The sequence below is a fragment of the Marmota flaviventris genome, chromosome 1 (assembly GCF_047511675.1).
Source record: "Marmota flaviventris isolate mMarFla1 chromosome 1, mMarFla1.hap1, whole genome shotgun sequence".
Lineage (NCBI taxonomy): Eukaryota > Metazoa > Chordata > Mammalia > Rodentia > Sciuridae > Marmota > Marmota flaviventris.
This window is the reverse complement of record NC_092498.1, coordinates 107,683,833-107,703,626: the sequence shown is the minus strand read 5'-3', so window position 1 is coordinate 107,703,626 and position 19,794 is coordinate 107,683,833. Positions and strand designations below refer to the sequence as shown.

Here is a 19,794-nt window from a genome sequence, read left to right as displayed (position 1 = left end):
TTTTGTCTCAGCCTTACCATATGAGCTACTGCCTTTTGTGATGTTTTGACATGAATTACAGCTGTTCTATCATTCATCCTTAAATTTTTTAATGTTTCCGTAAAATGTCATATAGGGTTTTTTGCATGTGTTTGTTTTTTTGTTTTTGTTTTTCTGTAATGCTCCCACATGGACCTAGCATACAGTAAGCAGGTGCTATACCACTAAGCTATATCTCCAGCCACATTTATATGTATATTTTTTGACCAGAAAATGCTAAAATGCGATTGTTCTACCTAAGACTTAAATTAAGAGATATGTTTTAAGTTACTTCTTTGCAGTCCTAGTGTAGCAAGTTCCACTAAAAGACTTTGCAACCTCAGGAAAGGTTTAGTGTCAAAGAGTTTAATCCCTTGAATACTCTGGTCTTGAAGAGGCTGGGCCCAAAGTTGCACTACAGACTACATCCCCTTTATTCATGCTTTGGAGATACCTGTCCTCCAAAAGCTTTCTTCACCCCTTAGAGATTATCTGTTACCTGCTAAGAGATTCTCAGATGGGCTGCTTAGAGATCATCAGGTCACCCACTTAGTGATCATATCAGGTTAGCCACTTAGAGATCAGTTGATCACTCACTTAAAGAGCATATCAGGTCCACCACTTATAGATCATATGGTCACCTGCTTAGTTATCATCAGCTCTAGCCACTTAGAGATCATTGGGTTACCCACTTAGAGATCATATCAGATCAGGCACTTAGAGATCATATAGTCACCCATATAGTGATCATATCAAGTCTACCACTTAGAGATCATCTGGTCACCTGCTTAGAGATCATCAGGTCACTGCCTACAGATCATCTGGCCACCCTATTTGAGATCAGATCAGATCATCTACTTCGAGAGCATCTAGTCACCTGCTTAGCAACCATATCTGATCAGTTGCTTGGAGATCATCTGGTTACCTGCTTAGCGATCATATCAGATCAACTGCTTAGAAATCATATCTCAACCTCTTGATCATCTAGATGATACTGAAGTGGAAAACCCCTCCACAGCCCTCCCTCCAACCCTTGTGGTCTCCTGCTTTTGCACTCTGTTCACTTCCCGTTCCCCTTGATGGTCAGTATATGATGGGGGGACCACTTCCTTTTCTCAAACCATCACTTCCTTTTTCATCAAGATTCCCAACTGTTTAAACCTGAAACTGTTCAAACTACCCTAAATATCTGTGGAGCAGAAGTTGCAGGATAACCTCTTTTCTGCCTGCCCAAATGCCATCTAGGTGCATGCTACAGAGGTGTTGATCTGGAGCTGTACCCCAGGCTGTCTTACAGGCACTAGATGCCCCCCTAGCAACCTGGCCACAGAAGAAGACACATGAGTCTGTTTCAAAAATGATCACTTACTTAGTACTTAATCTATTAGGAACATTATGCTGCTTGACCCTCAAGCCTATGGGACAATCCCCCATTTTATTGCTGAAAACATCAGCAGAGGGGTTGACACAGGCAGCAAGCAGCAGAGTTGCAGCTTGAATCCCGACTAGCAGGTTTCAGAATCTGTGCTGTGCCAGAATTTCTTTCCAATCTTGTGCTTTTGAACAGTTTGGACATGGGCAGGGGCATGTTCCACAGGGAAACTGTAGCTATTTAGAGGAGTGAAAACTGCATTAGAGAAGGTGCTCACCAAGTGTTTACTGAGCAGAGAGACTGAAAATCCAGAGATGCTAAATGGACTTGTTCACAGTTCCCATATGTTCTCAAAAGATTTGACTTTAAGCAAGATTATTCTACCAAAAATTTGGTGATCATTTCCATTCTTGAAAATGTTTCTTTATTGGAGATATATTATAATAGATCCTTATACTTAAAAATTTATTTAAAGAAAATAAACATACAACTAAGACTCATGGGTAAGGATATTCCTAGCAGTGCCATGACAAGAACAGAGGATTAGAGAAAACTCCAATGGGAAACATTGGAGAATTTTTTGTGTTTGATTCAACTATTCTTCATGTTTGATACTTTGAAGACTATAAGGCATCAAAGAAACGTTGACCTGGTAAGATGTTGATGATATAGCCTGAAGCTACGTAAGTGTGATTGTAAAACTGGATGCAAAATGATTGCATTGTGTCTGTTTGTAAATATCTGTGCAAAGAATCCTGCAACAGTAAGTCTAGGAATTTTCAGTTATTATTAGGAACTTTTTTCCCTTGGTTGTTTATTGTATTTTTCTAATTTGTTACAATGAACACATTATTTTTGCAAAAAAAAAAAAAAAAAAAACTAATATATGTGTCTATGCCTGTGTATTTATGTATGCTTATATACTGTATGTGTATATATGTATATATTTATATATATATGTATTTGTACATTTATGTATGTATATTGTTTGTACATATACATGTGTACACATATTTGCATGCATATGTTTGCATATATGAGGGTGTACATGGACCTGTGCGTACATGTATGTATCTGTATTTAGGTGTATGTGGGAGTGCACATGTATGCACATATCGGCATTTGTGCACATGTTGGTATGTACGTGTATGTGCTAGTGTGAACTTGTGTGCACATGTGTACTGTGCATGTGTTTTGTCTGTAAATGCATGTTTGTGTGTATGCTTTATACACATTCATGTTTGCACATTTTATATGTGCATATGAATGTTTCTGTGTGTCTGTGTGTGTGTGTATATATATACATATATATATGTGTGTATATATATATATATATATATATATGAGAGAGAATATGTATGTGTGTGTCAGAAGTTACTAATCTCTTAATAGTTCAGTTTTGTGGTCATCTCTGACTCGAAGGCAAATACATAAATTCTAAATCTAAATACAATAGGTTGGAGGTTGCAGCATCTTTCTGAAGTTCAGCATTTTCTGGAAGGAGGGTGCAAGGATAAAATGCTTAGCTTTTGGTAAACCTGGCCTGTTTTCATAGTCTCCAAATATTCCATGGGCATTCCTCTGGGACGTTACCAATTTGAAGGTGACCGGGAGGGCTATGGCTATTCCTTCAATTGTCACTCTGTACCTGGTCCCACCACTGTCATGACAGTGCATGATTAAAGTGAAAATTTAAATAACAGAACTTGGTCCATATCTGGGTCTCCAGCACTTCCAGCCAAGCCATCTTTTGAATGTCAGTTTTCTCTTAAAATACACACACACATACACACAAAAAAGGAGTCATGTTTGGAAACAGAAATCTAACAGCAAAGCACAGTTATGTGCTTTTTCTGGAATCTTCACTCCAGTGACTCTAAGAGGGCCTTGATCTGCTTTGGGGAGACCCCTGAAGTGCTCCCCAACCCAGATCGGGATTTTCTGAAGATGACCATGCCCATTAAGGACATGAGGATACTTGTATCGATGGTCACAGCTCCCGAGCCTTTTATAGCATACAGTTGTCCCATTACCCATGCTCTCACTTTCCTCAGTTATTCAAAGTTAACTATCTGAAAATATTAAATGAAAAAAGTCTAGAAATAAATGTTAAGTTTTAAATTGTGTGTCTGTAAGGTGATGAAATCTCATGCCGTCACCCTGCATCCCACTTATGATATGAATCATCTCTTCATCTGGAATATCTACCCTGTATACTCCACCCACCTGTTAATTATCTAGTAGCCATCTTGATTACCAGATCATCTGCCATGATATTGCACTGCTTATGTTCAAGTAAACTTAATTTTAGTTAATAATGTCCTTAAAGCCCAAAGTAGTAACACTGGCAGTTTGGATGGTACCAAACAGAAGCTATAAAGTGCTTTAAGCTTTTATTGTTAATCTATTACCGTGTCTATAAAAATAAACTTTATCCTAGGTATGCACATACAGGAGAAAAAATTAAAATGTGTATAGAATCCTCAGTTTCAGCAGTTGCTAGAGATCTTGAATGTATTCCCTGCTGTGGATAAAGAGTAACTATACCTTCTTTTTGCTGCTCTTCAATTCACCCATCAAAGATTCTTTTCAAAGTAGTTTTCAGTTTTATTTTCTATAAATGAGACCATTTTATAAAAATTGCTTTTGTCAAAATAACAGGCTGTACATAGTCATTTTAGGTAAGTTAAAAATATATACCCAGATGACCAAATCGAAATAAATTCTTCCAGATAAACTTCTCTGCCTGGTATAAAACTGTTGTGGGGGGTTACTTAACTGGTGAGAGACCCATTCAGAACTGAGTAAAGTCCTGTTTGTGTCTCCAAACCCATGGTTGACTTTCAAGAACTATTTTTTTAAAGTTATTTTTAGAACTATATCTCTTTTGGAAGAGGTTTGCAAGTTTAAAATATTTTAAAATCTCACTGAAAACTTGGAATCCATAGATTAATAAAGCAAATATTTTTAAAGTAAACTTGAGTAAGTGTAATGGAACAGAATTATTGTGTATGTTCTCATGATGGCGAACACAGCCATATATTCACATGTAGTTCTTTGGTTATCATTCCTTTTGTTTTAAAGTAACACCATCCATCTAGAGCAAAAGTGAAAAAAAAATCTTGGTAGAATTCTGTTCTTTCTCACTTAAATTAACTAAACCTAGCCTCTTGCATATTTCAAAGTCAGTTGGATTTACCTCAAACCTCCTAGGTATAAAGAACCTCCTCCCCACCAAATTTAGAAACATTAGGACCACCTAGGATCAAAAGCCTTTTCACATGAGCCTTGGAGTCCTCCTGGCAAGAAAGATTCTAGGTGCTGGGGCGCACCTTGCTAATGTTTCCTCGGTAAGTAGATCTTACCAGTCAAGTGACCTCTGCACAAGGGCAATGGAATGAGAGAGCCCTGAGTTCAACTTCTGGCTCCAGTACTTTCCATTCTCCTTCATGTTGTGCCAGGTTTGCTGCCTTCCAGAAAAAAAGCTGCACATCTGGTAAGGGGTGTGATATATCTGTTTCAGCGTTTGGTTTTCTCTACCTGCTTTGGCTCAGCTGTCTTCCTGCTTTCTTTGCTTGAGGTTCCATAGAAGCACAATAAAACAGGGTTTGTACCACTTAAAATAGGACCCCATCAGTGTTCCATGGCGTATCCTTCCTCCTGAGGACAGCCTCCTCTTGGCTCTTTGATTACAACCCAGCTTCTCCAAAGTGTTTACTCCCCAGTATTCAGAAGAGGCTTCTGGAGTTACAAAAAACTCCAGCCTACATCCTGTAAGAGTTCTTGACCTAAGAAGTACCTCGAGTGAAGAAGAATGAAGACGACACTAGGCCCACCAGCTCCTGGGGCAGACGCCCTACGAGGTCCTGGTTTCTGTATGGATGCCTGGGGGCGGGGAACCTCAGCAACTCTTGGTCAGTCTGTGCACCACGGGGCCGGGCTGTCTGCCCAGGGACATGTTGCACTGCAGACGGCTCTGAGGGAGGCAAAGAGCTGAGAGTGGCCCATTTTCTATTTTTATAAGGTGATTATCACTGAGCCTTTGGCAGAGGCTCACTGCCAAAGTCAGGAGGTCTTTTGAATTCAGTAACGAGATTCCCTGAACTTGTAAGTCAGCCAGCAGCAGCAGCAAAGTCTGTCTGTTGCATAAAGCTGAAATGGGATGTCTATGCTGAGATTAGGAACTGGAAGGGCCCAGAAGATCCTCACTGTGTACCTGCTGGGGACCACTGAGATTAAGAGGCAGGCATCCCAGAGTGGAGTTTGGACCATGGAGCTGACTCTACCCTCAGATCTAATTGCTCCTAAGCTCCTTCCTTCAAATTTGCAAAGAATGAAACACTTACTTCTCTGTACAGTGAATGTATAAAAAAATTACCATGGAAAGTCTGGAAATGGTGGAACATTCTACCACTGCTTCAAGCTTCCATAACAGGATGCAGTGGCATACCAGCCCAAGGGTACGTCAAAGCTTCCTCCCCCACTCTCTAAAAGAGAGTTTTATGCTGTTGACATAATTACACCCTCTTTCATATTACTGTTTTTAAAAGCAGTTAGCTATTTGGTTTTCTTTGCAGTAGAGAAAAGGAAATTGAGGATTTGGGAGTTGGCTTTTCCCAACTGAATCATTCCCACTGCATCATACTGGTCATGAAGTCTGCTTTCTTAGAATTGGAATCGAGTGGGAAGCAGTCTTCAGGGTCCCACCTTCACCCCTTCCCTGGTCGTTCTGCAGGACTTCAGCTGGAGCCCACTTCATGGCAGATACGTGAAAGTCATGAGGCCAGTGCTCCTTAAGGATTCCTACTTTACAGATGGGGGAACTGAGGCCCAGGGAGGCTGATTAACTCAGCCAGATTTCCACAACTAATAACCGATGAAATAGAATTGCAGCCTATTCTGATTTTAAGAGCTTCTACTTGAAAGCACCCCTGTGCCGTAACTTCCACCACACTGATTCTCCGAGCAGTGCCCCATGGTAAAGAGAAGGAAAGTGAATTTGGGGCAGATAGTTACCTGCCTAAATTCACAGCTCTAGTAGATGGCTGAGCCAGGATGGAATTTTCTCCAACTTCTCCACCTTCTCTTGATATTACCCAGATTCATCTATTCTCTGCACAGAGCTCCCCTGGAAAATTACTGCCTGTGGTATTGATCTTTCCCTGATGAACTGTGAGTTGCTGTGGGACAGGGTCTTGACCTGCTTGAGAGAACCTTCTGTGCTCACTCTATGCAATAAGTGTAAGTACTGGATGAACCAGGAGGACCCAGGCTGCTCCCTAGGAGCCCTGGACTTGGAGCAGCTGACTCCTGAACTGTAGGACCTTCCTTTGCAATCTGAATGAACCCCCAGCAGTGCCCAGATGGTTACTTAAGAGGCAGTTCAGGTGGTTCAAAATGCTTCTTCCAGAAACTCCTACTTTCAAAGCTCTGCAGCAGGGTGGGGGTGGGGTCTTTCTGTGTAGTGTTGCGTATTTATTACACACATTCTCATCTACAGCTCCTTGCATTGACCCGAACTGAGATGACTGGCATATGTAATGCTTTTCTTGATGTTCTGTCCTGGGGACTTGTGTTGTGTGTGTGGTCTGAGGGTTCTAATATTTGTGGTAGTAGCCAGAATTTGCTTGCGTCAGGGACAGAGGCCATAACTAGAGCATATGTACTCTTGTGCCCATCCCCTGCCTCAGGCTGCAGCAGTGGCCCAGCCTCCTGCCCAACCCACAATACCGTGGTCTTGCTACTCTGGCCTTTGTGGGGATCCAAAAGGAGTGGAGGTAAACATACGTCCAAACATATCATAGGTTTTAGTATTCAGACTGTATATAGACCTTTGGGGGAATTTCCAAGGAGCAGGAGAGGAGAGGAGAGAATAAAGAAAAAATACCATCAGTCTAAAAAAAATTAGGAAACTGGTGCCACAGCTTATCTGGGTGGGAAAAATGTTAAGTGAACTTGGAGAGATGTGAAACTCCTACAACAACATTATTCAACCTTCCTAGAGGAGAAAATCTGTATTATAATCACAGATAAACTCATTTGGAACCTTTGGAAAGAAAGAACATCAGGAAACACAATGTGGGAAGGGGAAAGCATACACTGCTTTAGGAGACATACTGGATATCACAATAAGCATGTGTCTGAGGCATTGTTTGAATGCATTTATATTTCCCAATCCTCTGTTTGTCTTTTACATTGAAGCATTTTAATAAAGAATGTTTTTACCTTGTGACCAGAGACATATTTTCTCAGTTTAAATAAAATTTTATTTTTATAGACCAATTCAGTCATGAAAACATGCTTTCACTGAGTTAAACATACATTCCAGAAAAGAGAGAGGTGGATTTCTTTGAAGTGAATGGGAGTTGAAAGCAAGACCTCCAGTCCTGACCCATCCTGGGCTTTCTCTGAGTCAGGAAGTGCAGAAGGGTGGAAAGCAAGGGTCCACCAAGCCAGTCCTGCCTCTCAGAGAAAGGCCCTTCCTGCTACCTCTGGCCCAGGGTATGACTTTACCCTTGTCATGGTTGCATGACTTTAACTGTGTCCCAGCCTCAGGGTGACCACCGACCAGCAACCGTAGGGACCATCTGTCCAGAATGGTGCAATCCTAGTTTCTTCCCAGCCCTGTCCCCCAATGCAGCTGCACTCGTCCCAGCACCCCTTCACAAAACCTTAGTGCAAAACACATGAGAAGGAGTTGGAAAGAGCAGGGACATTCAACCACCCAGTGGCAGACCAGCTTTCTAAAAGCTGCCACTGACGGCAGCAGCTGGGGGACAAAGGTTAGTTGGAGATTTGGTCTAGACCCAGGGAACATGCGTGCTCCAGCCTGAGTTGCCTGCCGTGATTCACTGCCTGGGGAGGACATTGAACAGGGATTTTTCTGGTCGATCATGTTGAGGGTGTGTTGTTGTTGTCGTCGTTGTTGTTGTCATCATCCTTAGCTGTACACCGCCCCCCGCCCCGCACCTCTGCCATGGAGCTCCCTGCAGTAAAATGGGAGAGGAGCCTGTGTGGTGATTACATCAGCCCCTGGAAGGACATGATTGGGCTACTGGAGTGGTTTGATTCACCACCTAAGGACCAGTGTGAGACAGCTGGGGGTGGGCAGAAGCAGCTAGTCAGGGCACAGCCAGCAGGACTGGCATCCACAGCCTGAAAGGGGGAGCCCAGCCTGATGGGAACAGTTTGGGGAGACCAGGAACAAACTCCTGTGCGAAAGGCAATCAGGATTTAAAATGCCGTCTTATCCCTCTGACTGCTTTTTCCATGCAGTTGAGGTAAGTTTGTTTTGTTTTGTTTTGTTTTTTAAACACATCTCACCTTCCTCTAAAGATTGCGTCCCTGTCCGTGTTGAGGCCGGGACCAACTGTATTTATAATCTGAATTATAACTCTGAATTTCTGCTTGACCATCCCTTTGCCTGTGACCTGTTAGGTTTTTATGGATTTGAACAGGACCAGAAAAATGAAGCCTGCTTGTAATGTCATGACTGTATTCTTACTGAGCCCTTTTATTATTGATTTAAACTTTAGCATATGCATGTTCATTTATCTCTTCCTCCTCCTCAGCTTCAGGGAATGTGGGATGGGTGGGGGACACAGGGGCAGGTGGCCCGGAACCTAGAAAATGGAGAACAGAGTCATCAAAAGTTAGGATGGGAAGGGGAAACTGACAGGAGAGTTTTTGTTGGTGTGCTTGTTTTTGCAATTGGTTCAAATATAAAATATCCAACCCCTGAGACCACCGTCAGTATTTTAAAGTGAATTCTGTTGCTTCCTGAGCCAGTTTGGTGGCTTGGCTGTGAGCTCCACGTTCCTGTGAAATGTCATGGGCATTTTAAAAATGTTGTGTCATGATCCTACCCGCTCTGTCCATAAGAGCTGGAAAGGGGAGGAGGAAAAAGAAGAAGGGGGACATCAACGGGCCCTCATCCTGCATCACTGCAGCCAAAAAAGTTGTCCATGTGTTTCAACATAGTATACTATTTTTACTCTTTCTGTTTTGTCTCAGGTTTTACTTCTTATAAGTACAAAATTGTTTATCTGTACTTGTCCCCTTTGTGTGTTGCAGGACGTTAAAGTCTTTAGTGAAGATGGAACAAGCAAGGTGGTGGAGATTCTGACAGATATGACGGCCAGGGACCTGTGCCAGCTGCTGGTTTACAAAAGTCACTGCGTGGATGACAACAGCTGGACACTGGTGGAGCACCACCCCCACCTGGGATTAGGTAAGGAACAGCCTGGGGTAGGGACAGCACCTGGAAACCTCAGTGTATAGTCAAATGAAGACGCTATGCCAAAAGTGAGACTTCACTGCCCTCTGCTAAGTTGACATGCAGCTTACATGTTGCCCTCGACTTCTGCTGCTGTTTTTTTTTTTTCTCCTAAGTTTTATTTTTCCTCCCTCCTAGCCTTCTCCCCTCTGGTGCTTTGAGAATCTTGCCTTGGATGGTTGAAGGTAGTAACTTCCAAAGGGCTTGACTATAGCACCAAGGTTCTCTGTGTCTCAGCTCCTTTCCTTCTTTTCAGAGCCATGGGGACTTGTCGCACATCCATGAACTGGGAGAGGGAGAGGGCACCCTTGCAGTGCCCTGGGGAGTGCTAGAGAATCACAGGATTGGATTGTAGTTGCCACTCTAATGTGTTTGGTTAAGAAGGGAGCCCTGATTCCAGGTTTCTGGGAAGGCAGCACATCAAAAAGCAGTTGCATCCTAGGCTTGATATTTTCATAGCATCTCTGAGCTGGTTGGTGATGCCTCGATGGTGTGTTCCTGTGTGTGTGTGTGTGTGTACGCGCCCGCCCATGCACTTACACACATAGCTGTGTGGTTATGCTGAGAAAGCAAAGAGAATATTTTATATCATGGAATATTTGAAAATATGTACTATTTCCAGAACTGACTTGAAGTTTTGTTTTTCTCAGATTTTCTGTCTCGGATAAAGAAGCTTTTCAGACTTCTATTTAAATTCCTATTGGAAAAAGTGTGGTGCCTGAAAAACCATAGATATATATTTAAAGACAGAATTTTCTCTAAATCAACAGCTATGTTTCTTCCACTTCTCAAAGCAAAAAAGAAAAATAAAACTCAGCAGACTTCCCATAGTTTTAAAGTCTTCTCATGAACCTTTTGAAACATTAATCAATTGAATCTAAATCTCTAGGTCTAAAATGTTCATTTAACTAAATTCTTCCAACAGATAGGGTACAATATAGGCTTAAATAACACAATGTAAATTTGAGTTTTCATTTGTAAGTCACTTTTCCAGCTCCATCTGGACTTTTATAGATACATGTGTTCTTTTAAAGGAAGCAGATAGAGCTTTTGCTGATTTCTTTCCCATCTCTCCTGATGGCCAGCCTGTTTGTATGACAACAGAACTTTTCCGTTGTCACCAACAGCCTTCTTCTGCCAGGTTCATTCACCTGCTCTACAGTGAGCGGCTGTGATATCACCCTTGCTCCCGTGGAGATGGACTGACTGTCCTAGTCAATCTCTGGTTTGGGACATCTGTGAATGGATCCTACAGTAGTCTGATAAGAACACCAGAATCATATGTTGACACACAGATAACTTAGAAATTTAACAACAGTGGGAAATGTGCTGTGTGTGTGTGTGTGTGTGTGTGTGTGTGTACACACACATATGTGTATGAAAACCATATGCAGAATAGTAACTGCAAAAATGAGTCTGCATAGTAGTACCAAACAGTAAGTATTGTTGAAAGCCCATTCAAAAGTCAGAAAACTCTTTTTATCTGAAAGGAGCAGTGGAAGGGACTTCTCCAGATTTTTTTCTTTCTTTCTTTCATTTTAATGCTAGGGATCGAATGTAGTGCTTTGAGCATTGCCAAGCAAGCACTCTGCCACTGACCTTCAACCAGCCCACTTCTGCCGATATTTAACACACGAATATAATGATGCACACTTAGAGCTTGTGGTACAGATACACGTAACATATAAGGAATATTTTAGAAATTTTGATTCAGATATTTCTTATAGCCCTTGATTTCTGCAACTTTATACAGTGGATAGGCAAATTGTACATTAAAATTTTGGAAATAAATGAATGCATCACAACTTACCCTGAGGAGGTAAAGAAATCAATACCCATGCATATACAATATTCTTAGGAATATGATATTTCTATGTCTCATTCTTTGTTCTTTGTCTTATTCACAGATGGATTTAATACATGTTTTAAAGGGATGATGGTTTATTTTAAAATTAAAGGCAAAGGTGGGGAGGAGTAAGAAAGCAAGAAAAAAGAACAGGGCACTTTGGTCAAAAATTTAGATCCTACTTAACAAACAAAATTAATGGCCTCACACAAACAGAATTTAGAGATACTTGAAGTTCCCTTGACTATCCTTCCTTAGTTGCCTTGCTTAACATCAATTCCTTTCTCATTAGGGACAAGTGGTCATGTTTTCATATAGGCTGGGTTTTGCAGAGGATTGTGAGAGTTTTTAGGAGTCACCAAATTATACTATCTGGAAATATCAGCACCCCCAGGACAGGTTCTGCATTCCCATCTTTCTAACTTCTCTGCTTATGCTTTTTTTTTTTTAAATGTGTGATCTAAGCATGTTGGTTAATTTATAGCAACAACGGTTGCTCATTAGGGGGAAATCTTATTTCTTCCATGATTCAGCAGCATTGGACTGTCAGGACTTCACTGGCAGGAAGGTGCAGGTACTGGGCTGTGTCTCAGCACTCACCCTGGGATGATTATGAAGACCACAGCCTTGTGAGGAACTCTTGGTGGTGACTGATGCTCTAGTGCATGTTTCTGGGTCTTTCTAGCATGCTCAGGTCTGACCGATGCTCCAGGTAGGGCATCCTGTCCCACATCCCCAGATGCTGCTATCTCTATGTAGGGAGTAACTCCCTTAAGTAGTTACATGTTGGGTTTTCTCATAGGGACATGGACATACATGGGGATGACAGTTTGGGCAAAAAGGAAGCAGTGCTTGCATATCCATTAGACAGATTCTAAGGCAGAATGTTAGCCAGTCCTCTGATTATGAATGGCTTAAGATATCTCAATCTGACATCATTTTTTTGTCTGTATATGACCTCAGAAATTGAGGATTTCAAAGCACAATTACTGTACTGACTTCACCAGATACAATGTTAGATTCTGAACAATATTAAACCTTTTTCACGCACAGAAAGGAATGATAGCTCTGGAGAAAGTAAGGGCAATTCCCAAGATAGTCCTTCCATGGTGGCTTCCTTCTCTCTAGAGAAGAGCCTCCAGGGCTCCCCTCTGGGCTGCTCTACTGTACCGATGGAGAAGCTGAACAGTGACTGCCTCCCTTGCTCTGTAGAGCTATGTCTCTGGCTGGTGGGACTTGGCCCTGCCCTCTCTGCATTGCATTGTGGTCAAATGGGCAGAGACCTGTGAGCCAGGAGCCTGTCGCCCTTCCCAGGCTCCTCCTGTCAGCACCTGAGAGCATTCACCACTCAAGGTGCCTTGGAAACTTGGTGCAAAGCCCTTGGTAGTCAGCAAAGTCCCTTAGTGATTGGTGATCTTAGGTGAACATGTTGTATATTTTGCAATTGCCAGGAGTCCTGCTCCAGTCTGTTTATCCTTTTAAATACTCTCTTGCTAATTAGCACTTCCCACAAGACCAGCTTATTGGAGATGGTTTAGTCTCAGTATCTGAGAGTTGATTTCAGCAGTGGCAACACCATCCCTGATCAACGCCACCCAGCAGCCAAGGGTGCTGGTATGGGCCAGGTCCTTTGGAAGGCATCCCTATCCCTCTTCCCCCAGCACAAGAGTTTCTGGAAGCTCCACTTTGGCCAACACAGCTTCCCATCTAGAGAACATGGTGATGTTAAACAGTCAGCCTGCACACATAGCAAGTAAATGAATTTTTTAAAGGACTTTTGAAGAATACAAATTTAAGTATACCAAATGGCATTTTGGTATAATCTTGAACTTGAAAGTGGGACTGCAGATAAACTCCATCCTGTGGAGTCTGGGGGTGGTGGGGCTAGGCTCTCACATTCAAATTCTGAAAAATGTGGGCATTAGGCACAGAGGAAAGGACAGATGTTCTAGGAGAGGGGGCCCTTCACAACCCAGGAAAGAGAAGAGGGTTCCGGCCAGATTCTGTGGATTTCAAGCATTTGAGGATTTCTGTTATCCTTTGCAAATTGGCGGAGACGTCTCAGGAAAAGCCACCGTTCTTTCTGGAGCTGTTTCCAGCTTTGTGTTTGTTACCAGTTGGGTGAGAAATGCTGTGAGAGTAACTCTTTGGGGTCCTGCAGCTGCTTTGCTTTGGATGCTGACAACTGACTTACGCAGAAAGTTCTCGAAGGAGAAAACTGGCCCATTTGCATCCTCAGTTCTCAGGCAGAACCGTTCACAGACTGATTTTTCTGTCTGGGGCTCCCTATTACATTAGAGAAGTACAGAATGATCTTCTTTCCTCACTAAAATATGTATAGATAGAGAGGCCACTTACAGGGCTTGTCCCAGCATCAGGGTGATTTTTCCATAGACAAGCTTTCTTTGTTCCCAGTTTCTTAGCCCGCAAAGCCCTGAACTAATTGACAACTCTCTTCTCTTCCTTGCGTGGGCTGTGCCGAGGAAGGATGTGCTGAATAGGGCTGGAGGTTGGCTCAGGCAAGCCCAGGGGCAGCAGCTGGTGTCAGGAGGAGACAATGGAATCCAGCCTCTTTTCTGTGCACCAGTTCTGTGGTGTCCCTCCACCACCAACTAGAGGGGTATGGCGAAGAGTCACTTGAAAGCTGCTTGGTTTAAGGCAGAGAAACAAAATTTTCTTTGTGGAGTTGTCTGACATTTAAGTCTTTTTCTCATGGAATAGGATTGTAGTGTAGATGCTGGACATAATTTTAGAAATTTGAAAAATACAAATGTACTTAAAAGAATTTTTGCCTTTTCTTGTGTACATCAGTGATTTCTGAATACCGCCCTGAAAAGTAGCATTCTCCTACTCCACTAGAACAGTAGGAGATTTATGGACAGCCCTGTGAATGTTAAAAATTGGTTGGGAGAACTTTGAACTGATGATGTCCACTCACTGACTTCTGTGGACACTGTGCCCAGGGGCATTTGGTGGCAGGTTAAGGCTACACGGTTTTAGATCCCTGAGGAAGGGGGCTTACCTGCCACCTCATCCACCCTTTTTGAACTAGAAGCCATACCTAGAGATCTGAAGCCCCTCTGGGGTTACCAGAATGACCTGAGTGGGAGAAGCATGCTCCACATACTGGCCAGCTTGGCAATCTACTGGTTATCTGAGGCCACAGTGGAACCTGAGTCCCCTGGTCTCCCTTTCCAGGACAGCAGTTCCTCCCCTGTCCACCTGGGGTCTGATACTAAGGGCAGTTCTGTGTGCATTCACAGTTGTGTGCAGTTGCCCCAGGGGATTTCCAGTACAGAGGGGGAGGGAGGGGCTTAGGGTCAAGATCAGAGCATATGCTCTTTGACCATGGGCTTCTTAGGTCTGCTTCTCCCTTGAGGGTCCCTCTTGATTCCTCAGTCTTCTTTGGAGACAAGATACCCTTTGCTTTAGAGATAGACATCCTCACGATCGTAGGTAGCTGCCTCTTCCCCTTTTAATTTCTCCTTATTTTATCCGGTAAAAATGTTTTATTCTATAAACCAACCATCAGTAGGTTATTAGGTTGTTGGTTTTTGTTTTTTTGTGTTTCCTGTAACAACAGAAAGAAATTTTTCCATGAATAAAAAAATTCTAATGGAAGTCATTGATTTGTTTTCTCCCCAGAACATCTATTTTAAAGGAACAACCTTGAGTCTGGCATTTAAAAAAAAAAAAAAAAAAACAAGCATCAGAGTTTTAGTCACATGCTCAAATTGTATGATTTTTCTCTTCTTTTCTGTCCTAGCAAAACATAAGGTCTGTGTTTTAGATTACATGTTGCTGGCAAAATTCCCTCCCAGACAGGGACAAGTGGGAAGTATCCCAGGTCTGCTGGTGGTGCCAGGTCTTGCCCTTCCTCAGAGGTTCTGTGAGCTTTTTGGCAACAACAGGGACAAAAATCCCTTTCCTTCATAAATTCTGGCTTTAAATACATTTCTGCTAGGAAGACTGCTCCTTGTAACATCAAAACCAAGGCCGAGGACATATCCGCCCAAAATTTGCTCCTAGTGCCAACAGTGACCCTGTTAGAGGAATACCCTTGGTAGCAGTTGTTCTCTACAGGCAGAAATTCTTCCAAATTCTGAGATGAGTTTCATTTGGAAATGCTTTTTCCCTAAACTTTGTTTGTTCCGTACAAGATGAGAGTTTATTTTAGAGACTCAGTTCTGGCTACATGAAGGACAGAACTGCCCTCTGTCCATTGCATAGCACCTCACTCTGTACCACGTTGGTGCAAGTCCACACACTGACCCTAATCCAGATTTACTCATTATTGTTTATTGCATCATTTGATGTAATTATTTCCCCTGTTTCTACCATCCCAGCCTGATTACAGTTTTTGAGATCCATGGGAGGGGATGTAACCTCCATCAGATAGCAGAAAGGCAAAGCTTCTCTAAGCACGTATTCTTTGGTAGTAGGCCAAGTTCTTCATGCTTCACATTTAATCAAGTGTACAAGCAGTGGGGAAAATAACCTTTCCAGATGCTCTGAAGTATGTGCGTGCGTGCGCGTGCACACGTGCACAATGAGTACTCTGTGTAGTGTTTTCTTCTTTGCTTCACATATAATCCAGTTGATGAGAATATTCCATGATGTGGTTAGTGCTGGCTTCAGCGTGAAAGATGAGTACATTGGTACATCCTGTCTGAGAGCAGTATCATGTGCCTGCTCCCATATTACATTCCCAGGGCGGTTTCAGGCAACCAGATTTTATGGAATCCAAAGGCTCCCCATGCCTTCCCACCTCTGTAGCCTCTCCTCTTATTTACCCCACACCTCATTGCACAGTGACTTCCCTACTTTTCTTTGTCTTTGAATATTTTCCCAGTTTCTGTTCTTTATAAGCATTGAAATTTCTTAATGTAAGGGCAAAATCATTTGACTTTCTCCTTAACATTTTATTGATGCCCAATGTAAAATAAGTATATAAAAGTCCATATTGAACTGAATTCTGCATTCTATGTATTTTAAGACCTCCTAGGCATCGAATAGTGCAATAAAGAGAGATTTAAATTTAGTTTAGTTCCTGACCTCATCTTCGTTCACAACATTTAAAGAACAGGAAAGTCAGCCAGATTTTGTAATTTGTTGTAAAACTGCCTTGAAGATTTTGCCTCTCTTATCTCACACTTAATACTTTTACCCTGCAGAAAGGTTCCTGGAAGACCATGAGCTGGTGGTCCAGGTGGAAGGTACCATGGGAAGTGAGAGTAAATTCTTATTCAGGAAGAATTATGCGAAGTATGAGTTTTTTAAGAATCCAGTGGTGAGTCTTACCTCTTCAGATTTGGGGTTTGAAACTATTGAAATCTTAAAAGTTTATGCTTGGGTATTTAGTAATATCAGATTATAACATCATTGTGATCCGCGGATCAGCATATGGGTGTGAGAATCTGAATTGCTGTTTCACGAAGGCAGTCCTTGCCCAAAACAATCTCTGGCACTTAACTAAAGACTCCTGTGACTGGCTAAAGGTAGAAGTTGCCTTCAAATAGTAACAATGGAAAGGGCATTAGTCTGGAAGTCAAAGGGGGGAGGAGAGACTGGGCTTGTTTAGTTATTTTAGTATTGAAATTGGAACAAACTGATCAAAACTGAGCAGAAGAAATACTCTTGATTCTCTGAAAATAGCAAATATTATCTTGTGATTATATACAGAAGAATGAGTCGAGCAATCAATGTGATTGATTGGTGTATTGATGTAGTCTCCTTGACTGATCTTTCCTCTTCTATTTTTTTGAGAGACACTTGTCCTGGGACATATCAGGAGCAGGAATCTCATAATGTCCATAGCACTTGCTCTTAACCTGAGTCAGGGGGCACAGCAGCATCAACTTGGGGAAAGATCTAGGTCCACTCTGGCATGGATAGTTCATCTGCCTTTTTTATTGCATAGGAAGAAATCTGATAATTCTTTCTGGGTAATATAGCAGAAAAGGCTTTCTCACACAACTGTGCCCACCTTATACACTTCAGGAATTCTGTATCTCATGCCATGCTTCTCATCACTGAATTATAACCCTGTTGTACCTCTTTGCCATGGGACATGCCATGAGACATGAATTCTGTACTTAATATAGTATATTTTTCAAACTTGGATCCTTCATGTGAGAAAACTAAATGCAGCCTTTTGAAGGAAGTGTCTCCACTGTGTGATAAGGGAATAAAAGGGGCTGTTTAAAGTACAGATGTGCACAGTCATACCGATAGGAACTTTTTAACATGGACAGACCTGTAAGTGTGCTTTCCCCAACTTTGAAGCTAACCTTTAACATATTTGTTTTTCCTCATTTCCTCAGAACTTCTTCCCAGAACAGATGGTTACTTGGTGCCAGCAGTCCAACGGCAGTCAGACCCAGCTTTTGCAGGTACTGGACGAAAATAGAGTTTCTGCTGAAATACAGTTTCCAGATAAAAGTCCTCTTGTAACTGTTATGGCAGCTTGTAAAAACTTGAAGAGGCTGGGTCCTTAATCACATATTAACCTTGGCTCTTAGTGGAGTTTAGAGTAACCAGAAATAAATGTGTGCTTGGGAAATCTGTGTGTAGCCAGGCTCCTTCAAAGCGAAATAAGCATTTACACCCAGAATAAACTTGCTGTGACTTAAAAGCAATCTGAATGTTGCCATTGCGGAGCATGGGCCAGGAGGAGGATAAGAGGGAGAAGCTGTGGTCTTAACCGTGCATGGGTTCCCAGGACAGGCCACTGCCCAGCTGCTTGGAAATTTCTACAAAAATACTGAATCTTATTTCAGAGTGAAGAATGATAAGAAAACCACCAAGTCCTTTTTACTTTTATTAAAAAAAATTTTTGTGTGTGTGTGTTTGATTCTGGGGATATGGAACCCAGAGCCTTGTGAATGCTAGGCAAGCAGCGCTCTACCACTGAGCCACACCCTAGTCCCACAAAGTCCTTAGAAGTAACTTACTATACATTAAAATTAAGGAAACTTGTTTGAATTCTTCTTCTGCTTTCTAACGTGTATTCCAGAAAAAAAAAAACCTGGTCTGTCCCCACTCCATTCCAGGGGATGGGGCCAGCAGGGCCTCTGGGCTGAGTGCCGACTCACATTCCTCTTGGGGAGTCGGGAATGTGAAAGGGAATGTAACTGCTGCCCCCCAGACGTGTGTCTGTGTGCAACGTGTCAAAGAGAGAACAAACCAACAGTATCCAGACCTGTGGGGAGGGACGTTGTCTGCTTCTCGTCCAGGGCTGAGGACTCACCAAGGCCACGCCCCGTCTTTTTTCTTCCCCATGAAAGAGAGTGTGTGTGTGTGAGTGTGTTCTAAGATTTTATGCATAAAGCTGCCTATATAAAAGCTGTTAACTGGGACAGTGAGCTGTCACCACGGCGTCCCAGGTACTTCATGGACAGATACCTTTTATGTAACTCCTTTTTGAAAGAACGCAGAGGTAAAAGTGGCAGCTTGGTTCTTATTCTCAATTCTCAGTGTTTCTAATCAGTTGCTGCTGGTACTTGTTCTTCTCCTAGTTCTGATAATCAGATTAGATACTATTTAGAAATCTCGAACAAAGAGCAGAATCCTTAAGTCTTTTGCCTTATAAGGAAATTATAACTTTATGCTTTTAACCAGTGTTAGATTAATTTGCTTGCCTGTGTTTCAGTGTTCATTATATTCTACACAATGCCAATTTATATGGGATTTTAGAGTTTTGAAAGGAGCAAGACCTCAGTTTGACCAAAAAAAATAATAATAATAATTCAGAAAATGTCAACTGCAACAATAACATTTCCATTTTAATTATTTTACGTTAACATTATCTGATTTTTAAAAATTTGCTTTTCCTCAGAATTTTCTCAATGCCAGCAGCTGTCCTGAAATTCAAGGGTTTTTGCATGTGAAAGAGCTGGGAAGAAAATCTTGGAAAAAGCTATACGTGTGTTTGCGCAGATCAGGCCTTTATTGCTCTACAAAGGGAACTTCAAAGGTGAGTTTGAAAACCCCCCACCACAAGTACCAATTCTGCCCAGTTACCCCAGGATGATGTGATTAAGAATGAACTTGGGTTTCATTTTAAAATGGATTTTAACCTCTTCCATGCTTTGATAATAAGCTAATTGTGTAAGAATGACAGTTCTGTTGGGCTGCCTAAGAAGCTGGGTGATAATATAGATCTGGGATGGCCTGCTGCATCACTCCTGCACCCCTGGGCTGCTCAGTCCGAGCTCCCGATTATGGGTCGCAAGAAGACCCTTCTGACTACTTAAGTCACTACAAATATTGACTTGTTTTGTA

The 19,794-nt window shown here is 42.1% G+C and overlaps 1 protein-coding gene across 1 annotated transcript in view; it reads left to right on the top strand.

The window, feature by feature from the left end:
* Grb10 (growth factor receptor bound protein 10) overlaps positions 1 to 19,794 on the top strand; it is a 153,922-nt gene that overhangs the window by 107,914 nt on the left and 26,214 nt on the right. The window contains exons 6-9 of the mRNA XM_071614766.1: positions 9,464 to 9,620; positions 16,686 to 16,801; positions 17,835 to 17,903; positions 19,349 to 19,486. Coding sequence (XP_071470867.1) covers positions 9,464 to 9,620; positions 16,686 to 16,801; positions 17,835 to 17,903; positions 19,349 to 19,486 — 480 coding nt within the window. The remainder of the gene's footprint in view (positions 1 to 9,463; positions 9,621 to 16,685; positions 16,802 to 17,834; positions 17,904 to 19,348; positions 19,487 to 19,794) is intronic.